At 33.6% G+C, this 13,412-nt stretch overlaps 1 protein-coding gene across 4 annotated transcripts in view; it reads right to left on the bottom strand.

The window, feature by feature from the left end:
• The window catches only part of LOC150101315 (uncharacterized), a 338,578-nt gene that overhangs the window by 311,129 nt on the left and 14,037 nt on the right, over window positions 1–13,412 (bottom strand). For all 4 annotated transcript variants that reach the window (XM_090400990.1, XM_090400991.1, XM_090400992.1 and 1 more), the window contains exon 2: window positions 9,285–9,546. In XM_090400990.1, the coding sequence (XP_090257116.1) occupies window positions 9,285–9,546 (262 nt within the window). The remainder of the gene's footprint in view (window positions 1–9,284; window positions 9,547–13,412) is intronic.

Genomic DNA, 13,412 nt, shown 5'->3' with positions numbered 1-13,412 from the left:
TAAAACGTCACTCTTATAATTATATCAGATGTTATAATGGCAAAAATAGTAAGAAAAAAATCATTTTCACTTTCTTTTCAAAACACAAAGAAAGAACATTGTAAATTCACCCAATGAAAAAGAAAATACTAGATTTTTTTTTTTTCTGTTATCTGATTTTTTTTTCTTGTAGTACAAAGAAGAAATCACTGCATATAACATGGGAGAATGCAAGAGGGCAAAAATCTGTACATTGATTACATTAGAACTAATAGAGAAATCATGTTAGAAAAAATTATTTATGTAAGAGTTCTAACATCAGCAGATATAACGACATTTTCTTCTAGTTTAGATATGTGGAAGTAGCTAAGCCTTTGCTACTTTTTTTATGCTAAAATTCATGGGTATGTTCCCCAAATGATTAACATTTCTAACAGTTGTCTTGCAAACGATTTATAAAATAAATTCTCTGAAATATCTGCAGATTGAATAGGTCTATAATCCCCCCCCCCCCAAAAAAAGATTATGTAATGCATATGCTCCTTTTCTTTTAAAATAATTCAAATCCTCTTTTTCAAGATAATTATATCAAACAATTTATAATTTTTTGATAATAAAAATGAAACTGATCATTATAAATTAAGAAATTATTTTGCCATAAATAATGTATCAGCATTTAAAAGAAATGTCAGTATTTCTGTGTTAGGATGTCTGCTAATCAACAATTGAAAATGAAACAAGACATTCTTAATATATTCTGAAAATGTATTAGAAATTTTTGGCACTTTAGTGTGACTTCTGGCAAAGTGTTCTCTCTTTTCTTTCTCAATAGCAGTAAGAGTAATCTAAGCTAGTGCCTTTAGCTTTTCCTCCAAGCTAAAAGGATTATTATCAAGTATTTCTAAGACGTTGATTATTTCAAAAATACCAACCTGCAGCAGCTACTGAACTTTCTTTTGTGTAGTATGCATATAAACAGTTCTGCATGGTGAAAATATAGCATAGTATTTCTAAAATCTCAAATAATTTCAGCAGACAGTAGAACAGCTGATTTTATATTGCAGAGAAATAGTACAGAATTAGAAAAGTCACAGTTCAACAATATTATTGCCTTATTTCTTTTGTCAAAATAGTAAAATGAAAGAATTGATTTTGAACCCTGTCTGTGAAAGTTTTCATACCAGTAGAAATTTTGAGTAGTTATATAACTACTCTAAAGTTCTAAACTACTCTAAAGCTCCAGGAGAGGAGAAGGAGGGGAGGGAAAGCAGTTGAAAATCTTTAAAATGAGCATAAATTTTGAATCATTCCATATAGGATACCCTTCATATTATATTTTCAACACATCTACAGTGGTTATGCAGTGGATATTATTGTAATGTGTATCCTACAAAAAACAGACGAAGACAAAGAGTCCCTACTAAAATATCATTGGATATAAATTTTTGATACTAAAAAGACATGCAATCGGAAATTGAGTAATGCAATTTAACATCATTTGTTGTTCATAAATATCAGAATGGGGAATTGGACAATGAGACTTATTTGTGACTGTGGTCCCACAGAAGGTTCTACTAAGGTAGAAGTGGAGGAATTTTTTGAGGCTTTAGAGAAAGAAACTGACACAATGAAAAAGGAAAAGTTGGTCCTTGTGTGGGATCTAAATAGCAGAGTAGGAAATAATTGTCAGACATACAAAATTATATTGGGAAAATTCGGAGAAAAGAGCAAAGCTAATAATAATGGCAAATACTTATTGGATTTCTGCTCAGGACATGGACTGGTTATTACTAACACAATGTTCCAACATAAAAATATGCACAAATTCACATGGATAGAAGAGGCAAGGAATAAGAAAAGTCTCATTGACTATGTTCTCATAGATAGTGATGTTTTTTCTCTGGTGCAGAACACCAGAGTGTACAGAAGATTTGAAATTAGAAGTGATCACCATTCAGTCTTGAGCAGGATAAAAATGAATTTCGTATTGAAAAGAAGAACATGTAAGAAAGTTTTAAAGCGAATAAAAGTTGGGCAGCTCTCAGATGTAAACTGTAGACTAAAATACACAAACATCATTGAAGAAAAAATGAAAGAGTTTGAGAACAGGAAACAAACCTTGGCGATTCCATGCCAAGCCCTGAAGAAAACGCTGATTGATTCAGCCAGATAGGCAAGTGGTGAGGTTGTGCGTGTAAGGATAGAAAAATCAGAACTCCATGGTGGAAGTTAAAGAATCAGTGAAAGAAAGCATATCAAAAGTTCCTGGCAAATAAGTCAACTTTCGCTCTTAGAGAATACAGAGACAAATGTAAGAAAGCTAAACAGTGTGTAAAACTAGCTAAACAAAAGTCATGGGAGGACTTTGGTAAGATCATAGCAAATAAATATCATGAAGGTGGCAAGATATTCTGAAGGTTGATGAAGAAGCTCAGAAATGGAGGAAAGAGTGCTATAAAAAGAATTAGAGATGATAAAGGTGACATGAAAACAGGAAAAAAATATATCCTTGAAGTATGGAATAATTACTTTGAAAAATTGCTAAATGAAACAAGCAGTGATGATAGCACAGTGGTAAAAAACACTGACCAGGCATGCAGTCAGGAATACATATCCATACTTGAAGTAGAAAAAGCCATCAAAAATCGGATATGTGGAAAGGCAGCAGGAGTAGATGATATTCAACCAGGAGTAGATGATATACAAAGTCTTACAGTGGCTGCACTGCATAGTTCAGAAGGCCTATACAGAGGGACAAATTATAGATGATTGGAGTAGAGCACTTCATAATACCCATTGTAAAAGGGAAATAAAACAATGTGAGAATTACAGAGGTATTTCTCAACTTAGTGTTCCTGGTTAGATATATGCAAGTATAACTGAGAAACGGTTGAGAAGGATAGTGGAAGAGAAGCTTGGTGAAGAACAAGCTGGATTCAAGCCAAATAGAAGCTGTCAGGATCAGATTTTCACTTTATGACAGATAGTTGATAAATCATGGGAATATAATAAAGCTCTGTATTTAAGTTTTGTAGATCTGGAAAAGGCATATCACAAGGTGACAGAGAAGCTATTTGAAATGCTACAGTTGTATGGTGTCAATGGGGCATTATATCAAGCAATATTTAGTCTTTATTTGAGTTGTGAGTCAGCAGTTAGAAATGAAGGAAGTACAGGAAGGTGGTTTAATGTTAAATCTGGTGTCAGACAAGGATGTACTTTATCCCCTCTGTCATTCATTATCTATATGGATCACATTATGAAGGAAAGTGGTATTAAACCTGATATCAAATTTGGAGATGTTAATCTCAGCTCTTTGCTTTATGGGAAAGTTAAACTTCTAAATAAATCGGCAAGTCTGCAAGATTCCCTGACTAAAGTGAATAACTGTTGTAATAGATATGTTATGCAGGTCAGCATTAAAAAGACAAAGACAATGAAAATAGGCAAAAACATTGAAAATATCAACTGCATTGTGAATGGAGAACCTATAGAACGGTGGAGTAAAATATTTCAGCTATTTAGGCAAGATTTTTAGTGAAGATAGTAAATTGAATATGGAAATAGACAACAGAATCAACAAAGCTGGTATGGTAGGAAGTCAACTGAATAAATTTATATCTAATAAGAGAGATATTAGCCAAAACACTATATTAGCTTATACAAGACGATATTAAGCCAATTTTAACTTATGGATCTGAGAGCTGAGTTAGAAGTAAAACACTTGTCCAAAGACTAGAGACAGCAGATATGAGAGTCCTGAGAAAGATTAGTGGCATGAACAGATGGCATCAATGGCAATATCATATTAAAAAATGAGGATATTAGGAAAGAACTTGACATTGTCAGCATCCAGGGATGCATTAGCAGAGCTAATTCCAGTGGTATGGTCACTTAAACAGAATGGGCGAGGAAAGATTAGCAAAACAAGTGTTCTCTGCCAGGTTGGCAGGAAAAAGACCAAGAGGAAGACCAAGATATAGGTGGATTGATACAGTAAAAAGTGCCTTAGAAGATAAAAATATAAGATAATATTGGGTTCTTGACAGGTAACAGACTGATTTGGAGGAAAATTGTAGATAGGAAGTTAGTAATGATGTAATTTTTCATGTAGTACTATCATATCTTGTACATCCCTTGAGGGTATATATATATCAGGAATTTGATGATGATGTTGTTGTTCATAAACACAAAAATTTGTTTCTAAAACTCAAATGTGTGATGATCGATATAATGATATTTTGCTAGGAAAGAAAGCAAAAGTTCATATTTATGTCATTAAAAATATAAATATTTGACATAATATTTTCAATGCAAACATTTGAAGAATAAAAGACAGCAAATTTACTATTATAGTAAATTTGCTGTCTAAATAGATTCATTGCAAAGGTCATTTCAGATTATTTTTGCACATGTGAAATACATTTTAATTTTTGGGAAGATACACAATAAATCAATTGTGAGGCAAACAAAAGGTCAAATATCTTAGGGCAGTAAAGGAAATCCCAAGTAACACAGTATGCGTAAAGACTAGTGGCACAAAGATCACTCGCCAACAGTTAATCTACTAATGGCTCTAAAACAGCCGTAAAGGGATTAACGGTGGAGGGAGGTAATGGTCTTGCTTAATCCTTTATCCACATGTAAGCAAACAAAGTTTACAAATGAAGTATCTTCACAACTAAGCTACTTGTATATAGAGCCTGTTGACTTCATCTCAATTTACTGAGTATTCCACAATATAAAGCATACTTCCTTTCGATATGTATATTGCTATGCATCATGGAAAGGGGCAATTCCCAGACCACTTTTGATCTTTGAGGTTTCCTTCACAGAAGAGGAAAAGAGAGAGAGAGAGAGAGAGAGAGAGAGAGAGAGAGAGAGAGAGATACTGTGGTTTAATCAATGCAGAAGTGATATTTTCCATGTACAAGTGGTAAAATGATGAATCACCATATTTTTTTAAATACTCCAGATCAGAGAGATATTTCTGGGTCCAGCTTGTGCTAGAGAGACCTCAACAAAGCTTGAAACCAATCTGGGTAGTGACCCGTCCATAATGCATAACAGTATACATTTCTGAAAAATGAAAAAAGTGCACTTTGCATCATGGGATACTAAGACAATTGATGTGAAGTTAGCCTCTATACACAAGAAACCTAATTGTAAAAATACTTCACATACAAACTTTGCTTACACTTGAATATAGGATTAAAACAAGAACATAATTTATAATTTACTTAATAACCAAGCAAAAAAAAATTTCTACAACAGAGATAGATGGAATGAAAGAGGATAAAGACAAGCTGGCTTGGTATGAGGATGGACGGCTGTTCTCACAGAAGTGAGAGCATATAATCAGTTCGGCAGAATAGTGTCCACAAAATATACCTATAGAAGAGACAGAAAGCAGAAAATGACCATCTGTGAGAGTGTTATTGGAACAAATCAAAGAGAGCAGGATCACTGACCAACTACTGGAATGTCTTCCTATGGAGAGCATCAATAATTTTTAAAGAGAGAGAGAGAGATTTTATGTGCACCACCAAAAATATGTGAACAAATTCCAAGATTCAGAAGATTTGGGATTTATATAGTGTCAGCAGTTGTGTGATTATATTAAGCAATATATCTTAAGTAATAAAGTATACCTACTTTTTTGGGAAGTTATGACTGAGATTTGTGTAAGGAAAGGCTAGAGGTGAAAATCTAGCCATGAAAAGAAACTGAAACCATGCTTCAAAATCTGGGCCCAGTCAAAAACTAAGAGGATGTGAAATCAGATTCTTGAAAGAAATACGCCGTTCCTCATCTCACTGAAAAATAGCAAGAAGATTAGAATTTAAGTTAAGCATTGGTTATGGATGATCGTGAAACATCAAATAATTGTACACTCTCATCCGCAAAGCTATGGTAGGATTTGAAGTCAATGAGAAGTCATTAATATACAGGACAAAAATAGTTCGTGAAAGAACAGAGAACTGGGAGACTTTAGCAATGGCTGAGACATTTGAGGAAAGAATGTTGTCTATATGAAATATAATGAATAAACAGAAAGAAGCTGGCAATCCAATTATAAAGGGTAGAAGGCAGACCATACAATGGTAGTTTGATGAGCAGGCCTCAGTGCTAAACCTTTCAAATACACTATATGTGTGTTAGGAGCAACTAAAATTCCTCCACTTTTATCCAAGCTTTGTGTCCAAAGGTGATATCAGATATGGATAAGAGTGATGAAATCGAGACTGGTTCACTAATTAGGAGGGCCACTAAGCAGCAATGAAGATACTCTGATGACAGTTTCCATGATTTTTGAGTACTAAAGTAAGTAAGAGCAAACTTGATGACAGTTTATTGACTGATTCTTAATGCCTTTTTCTCAAACAGACCGAATATAAGTTAATTTCCATGCTGAAGTGTAGATACCAATCCAGCATAAAGAGTGAAGCGCAATACAGGAAAGGTTGTGGAGAAGATTTTAGCACAAAGTGGAGACATTCATCATGACCAAATGACTTGTCAGTGTCCAAGCTATTCTAGGATTCTTCTGATTTCTATCTTTCTCTTTTTCCTTTTAATGAAAGACTAAGGGGGAGGATGCATAAACCAAGACGTTCTTTATAATGTGAGAGATAATTTGCTGTCCTGTTTAATCCTTCCTATATTTTGTCTGTCACTGAGACATTTTCAGGGAAACCATATTCAAATTGCAACAACACACACAAAATAATAAGTGGTAAAAAATTAGACAAAGCCTGAAGTCCTATGGGGGGGGGGGAACACCTTCTATGGGTGCTATTGACCATCCCTAGCTGTTAGGCTAGAGGCCTAAGAATTAAAGTTTCCCAAATTTTGATAAGTTTAATACAACCATATTTATTAAGATTAGGATGTTTTTTTAAATCACTGCTGATTCTAAAAAAAGTATTTTAAATTTATATTTGTTGTAGTGAAGCAAAGTAGTCTCTTCCATTGGATTCTGTGCAAGGTATCCAAAGGTATGGTCAGCTAGACCTGACTGATCATACTTATGGCAGCAGATGTATTTCTGATGTTTTTCTAGGTGGATGTTTGCAGATCTCCCAGTTTGACTATAATATGATAAGTTGTAAGAACAAGGAACTTTGTAAACACCTGGAACAGAGAGAGAGAGGAGGTAGAGGATCCTTGGGAGAGTAGACAGGACAACCAGCTTCAGATGAGGTTTGAATGCAGTGCAGTGCAGATATGGCACTATTTTAGAGTTCTGGCAATTTTTTTCCCAGGGTACCCTGGATATAATAATTAACAACTAATATTTTCCACTTATTGTTTTGTATAATTTTGTGTGTGTTTTTATAATTTTAATATTGTTTCCCAAACAATGTCTCAGTGACTGAGATGAAATATAGGATTGATTAAATATGCGTTTACTTATTTATAGGTGTTGTATTTATTCCATTAAACCTTATAAGTTCAAACCAGTATGTAAGTCTAAATAGATGACAATTTGCTGTCCATCTGTGCAGGGCTTGAGGAGAATAATGATGCCAGGAGTCTGCCTTGTGAAGTTGTCCAAACTATTTAGGACTCTTGTGATTTCTTTCTTTCTGTCAACAATTTTCTTCCAAATAATTCCATCACTTATCAGTGCCCCAATATTAGTAGATCTCATTTCTGTCTACTTGGGCACACTTACGACTGCATCAATCCACCTAGATCAAAAATCCACCTAGTTCCTTTGGGTCTTTTCCTTGCTATTCTGACATGAATTACCTGTTTTGATAACCTTTCCTCTGCCATTCTGTATAAGTGACAATGCTACTTCCAATCAGCTATGATCAAACATTCTTGAATATGTTTTGCAGATCTAGAAAAAAAATATGTAATAAGCTTCCAACAGAAAAGCTGTTCAGAATGTTAGTTACATAAAGTAAATTAGAACATAATATAGATAATGTATTGCTTGATCTGATCCTGTGGCTTCCTCTCTTTGAGAGGGTTGCAGCTGATTACTAGACAGATAATCTATGACTGTAGCCTGGGTGTATTGCTTGATATAAAGTTGTAAATCAAAAGGTAAAACTGAAGGAGTATAAGAAGGTGGTTTGATGTAAGATATTAAAAAAAGGTTGCACTCCATCTCCACTCTTATTCATTATCTATATGATTTATGCTTTGAAAAAGTGGCATTAAACCTAATATCAGAATCAGAGATATCAAACTTTATGCAGAGATGTTATGCTCCTAAACAAATACAGTGCTAGTGTCCAGGTTTTTTTAATTACACTGAATAATAGCTGTGACAAATTTAGCATTACAAAAAATAGCAATAAAAAGATGAAACTATGAAAACAGGCAGAACAAAAACAAAACTACGACTGCATTCTCAATGGAAAATCTATAGAACAAGTAAAATATTTCCACTATTTAGGCACAATGTTCAATGAAGATCGCAAATTAAATATGGAAATACACAGCACAATAAGCAAAGCTGGTATGGTGGGGAACCAGCTGAATAAATTTTTATGGAATAAGTTAGAACTTATGGATCTAAGAGTTGGATTAGAAAAAAAAAAATAGCTGACCAAAAGAACAGAGAACACAGATATGAGAAATATCTATGTTCTCTATGGCATCATCTGTTCCTCTTTAATGACTTCATTTTTAACAGATGTTACAAAAGGAAGATACAAGGAACTGGACATTGTTGACATTGAAGAATGCATAGGTGCGGTATGGTCACAAATAGGATGGGAGAGGAAAGATTAGCAAAATGGGTGGATTGATGCCATCAGATGTGCCCTAGAAGAATGAATACCAAATCTGATAATACAGGAGTGGTGACAGGTGATAGATTAATATGAAGGAAATGTAGCATGTTATAACATCATTTACACTCCTTGAGGGTGCATATCAGGAAATGAATGATGATGATAATATCAGTTAATTTTCAAACTACAAAATAAATCTTCCCACTTACAAGTTTAATTTAATTATTAATGTTTCCCAATAAACACTATAAGTCTCTGTTAGCCAGCAGACCTCAGTTTTTGAGTAAAGAACTTTACTTTACTTTTCATATTTAATGAGTGATAAATGATTCTGCATTATTTTTGATTCTGAAGATGTTACTGTTAAAGATGATGAAATGGATAATGTAGAAAATAAATGACTTAATTGTTTAAAAAATTGAATGAATAATAAAATATACTCTTTCAACATTTCTGCTTGAGTTATAAATATCAAATAATATAATGCTAGATTAGCTAGTTAACTAGTCCACGCTTTTTGTTTTTTCTTAAATTGAAGAAAAAAATAATTACCTTTGAAAACAGTATCCCAACAGGAGCAAGTGCAAGCATTGCGATCAACATTTACTGCATATTTATCCCACAGCCGATACACAACTCCTAAATGGACAAAAGGAAGCAAAATAGGAAAGAGCACAGCTCCACCAACACACCATAATGTTTGTTTATGGTGACGTACCCAAATGACTGCTGAAATAACTTGCAGAACCATATGATTGGAATGAGTAACATTCAGAGGTAGTGGTAATCCTCCACTGTGATGGGCATTCAACATCTGATTTAAAAAAAAAAAAAAAGTATATATATATATTCTCTCTCACCCACCCAACCAACCACACATATATAAATTTTCTTTAAATTATTTCATTACTATAATGAAGAAATGTAATTCAATAATTCTCATTCCAAACATGACAAGAAAATAATCATTAAAAAAAAATGTCATAAAAAAATAAATTTAAAGTTATTTATCATAGATTCCATCCTAGACCAGTGGCTAAAATCAAAGAAATTTTTTTTTAAATAAGAAAACTTGTAAATTGGATTTAAACAACTGTACAAATCAGCAGGATTTAGAGGAAACTTTTCCTTGCATAAAGAGATCACTTCATACAATAAATCAAACAATTAAAAATATGATGAATAAAAGAAACAAATAAAATTATTAAAAATATAATGAATATAACAAACATCTATAACACTGCTTTTATCAACTACAATAAAGCAACTGACTTCACAGCCCATGCTGCTCTTTCATATCTCTACTGGGATAAGGTGCAAATGTTAAATATATCAAATTAACCCAAGCTATTTAGCACCTCCGTAGTACAATTGGAAGAATGACAGTACGTTGCACTCTTCGATTGGAAAAGGCCTAAATTCGATTCTAGTCGAGACGGGAGGAATATCTTTACATGGGTTTTTTTCAATTGTAGGTGAGTTAACCAATCCCATATGGAGGTAGCAGGGTTTTTCATCTGACATACAGACAAATCAGCCTTCAGAACACACACACACAATTTACAGACAAAAAATACTAGTGGTGGTAGTGGACAGCAGATGTCGGTGTAGATGATGATGGCAGTAGTGGTTTAGTGTAGTTGGTGGATGAAGTGATGGAGGCAGAGAGTTGTAGAGTAGGTGCCCTCCCTCGATGAGTCTTTGAACTCCTTGGAAGTGTCACAAAATAATAATAAGAAGAAGAAGTAATCTTGCTTCCCAATCAAAGATGACCCAAAATGCTCTTAGATTTTTTATATATATATTTCAGAAAATTTGCTTGGACCAACAAGCATATCAGTATCTTAGGAAAATATAATAAGCAGTCTTTGATCTGTTGAATTTGCTGTTCATTTGTCAGAAAAGATCCTAATGAACTGATGGAAATGATATATGAAATTAACAATTTCATTCATTTATCACCATGATGGGAATTGAAAGGAATTTTAGAAAAACAAAAATTGTGATTAATAACTCAAAAATTACTATGCTGTTAGGTGCTATCAATATGTCAATACATGACAGAGTATACTTATCTGGGAAATATCTCTCAGCTACAGAACAGGGCATATTCATAAATATACAGTCCAGACTAACCCAGACATAAAATAATTACTGGAGACTGGGCAAGTGGATAAAGAGTGACTTGCCCATCTCTCTTAAAAGGATGCTGATGGATTTCTTATACTGCCAATGCCCAAACTTGGTCCTGGGGGGGGGGGGGGGGGGGGGGAAGGACAACAAAAGCTTAGGGCATGCCAATGAGCAATAGAGAGAAAAAAAGTACTTTGGAAAAGAAAAAAAAAAGTGGAACTGGTCTAATCAAATAGCCAAGATTAAAAGTGATACCAGTTTTGATTACCATAGAAACAAGATTTCCAACAGAAAACAAAATACAACAGAAGACAGCCCATAAGAGAGAAGATTGCAGAAATTCGGGAGCAGCCTTTGCCTAACAGTGGGATGTAAGCAGCTAATAGCAACTACACCAGCCTGGCTGGCAGAGTGGTTAGTGTATCTGCTCTCCCGCCAAAAGGCTGTGGGTTCGAATCCATGCATGGGCATGAATGTTTGTGATTGTCTGTGGAAATACTAGTAGTGGTGGTAGATGGCGTTGGTGGATGAGTGGTGGAGACAGCTGTAGAGCAGGTGCCCTCCTTCGATGAGTCTTTGGACTCCTTGGAGGTGTCGTATAATAATAATAATACAATACTTTTAGCTCATTCTGCTTTTCGCAAATGCATAAAAGTTGGGAATATATAGGTTATTTTTATATATATATATACATATATATATATATATATATATGCATACATACATACACACATCCACATCTTTTTAAATTACCATCATTTTAATTTAATCTTTTTTTAAAAAAACTTATTGTTCAAAAATATACCTCCTATGGGATGTATGAGGGGGGAGGGGGTCTGGAAAGTTTTAATAAACACCTAGAACAAAAATTAATTTATTTTATGTCTCCTTATATATCTGAGAAGAAAAAGATCAAATTATTACAATTTGATGAAACATGGGGGTTAAAGAGTTTTAAGATATGCTCGTTCTTTGGTAATATCAGTTGCTTTAATATCATTTTTGTTCTAGGTATTTATTCCCCCCCCCCCTCATATTCTCAATAAAATTTCATCATAAATTAATGATGAAAGCACTTGTAGTAATTATTCTATTCTTTATCTTTATTCACATACACTTGCATTCAAAGTTTACAATGACCTCTCAAAGTTATGAGACTGTATCAAGGAGACTGTACCTCCATCACATAAGTCATGGCAGATGGCACAATTAACTAAATCGATCACTGTAAGGAATCAGCTGAATTATGCTTTCAAGAAATAATTTAGCCAAATATTGTAGCTATATATCTTCATGTTGTGTTATAATAAGTGCTGTTTAGTGTCAGCTGTTCCTAGGGTAAAGGTAACTTATAAGAAATCCATAGTATAAGATACCTTTATATCCTTAAATTTATAACAAATTAACTTTGAGAGCATAATAAAGGATTTTATATCGCAAGGTAATCATTTTAGTCTCCTCTCATTAAAAAAACCTTTTATGCTAATGTAAAATGAGAGCAGAAATGGATAAAGGAAATAGCTATACCATGATACTGCAACTTTACAAAGGCATTGACACAACACCACATGAAAAACTATTACTAAAGTTGGAGCAAATGGGAATGGATATGAAGCTATCCATTCATTCAGGGTTCTGTACTAGGACTCACTACTCTTTAATTCATATATCAGTGATATATGGAAGGATTTAAGAGGAGATATTCAGTTGTTTGCTAATGATGCAAAACTGGAGAGAGCAATAGTTGATAAAGGTGATGATCCTGCAGGATGATTTAAATAAATTTACATTGCGGGCAAAGGATAATGATTGTCGATTTAATGTTGCAAAATTGTAAAGTTATGCACTTCTGGTTGAAAATGTTGCATACGGTGTATCATATTGATGGTACTGGATTGCAAGAAATTAATGAGGCTAAGGGCTTGGGTATATTGGTGGACAGAGAAGTTCTTATAAGATATTAAAGGAGTCTTATAAAATTTATGCAATTCTGGCAATCCATTCCACATATTCACCTCTCGATGCAAAAGTCTGCACACACCCTTACTCTTGCATCGAGAGGTGAATATGTGGAATGGATTGCCAGAATTAGTTGCGAGTGCTGTGACAGTAAATGAGTTTAAGGAGAGGTATAAAAGTTTTGTATGTAGAAACGTTAGTGTGGGGTCTCCCACAATGAGTCTTTGGACTCATAATAATAATAATAATAATAATATTACATTTCTTACATTAATGTCATTTACTTAATAATATGTATGATGCATCATAAAAAAATCATCACATTTGGTATTTGGGTAATAAAAATTTTATTATCTGCAAAGTTTTTCACCTTAAATAACAATATTTATCAATAAGTTTATGGTTAATCAATGGACTTAGGAAATTCCCTACCACTTTCTGAAATTGTCTTAAATCATGCATCTCCTATCTAATGAAATTCTGAACTATGGAAAATGTACCAAGGACATGCCTGTTATAGGAAATATTTATATCCTATATTTGCAATTCGGATGGATGCTAAAAATTCTAGCATCCATCAATCAGCTC

Source organism: Typopeltis vanoorti, chromosome 11 (genome assembly GCF_054136105.1).
Source record: "Typopeltis vanoorti isolate ZY-2024b chromosome 11, IOZ_Tvanoo_1.0, whole genome shotgun sequence".
NCBI lineage: Eukaryota > Metazoa > Arthropoda > Arachnida > Uropygi > Thelyphonidae > Typopeltis > Typopeltis vanoorti.
This window is presented reverse-complemented; position numbering and strand designations above follow the sequence as displayed.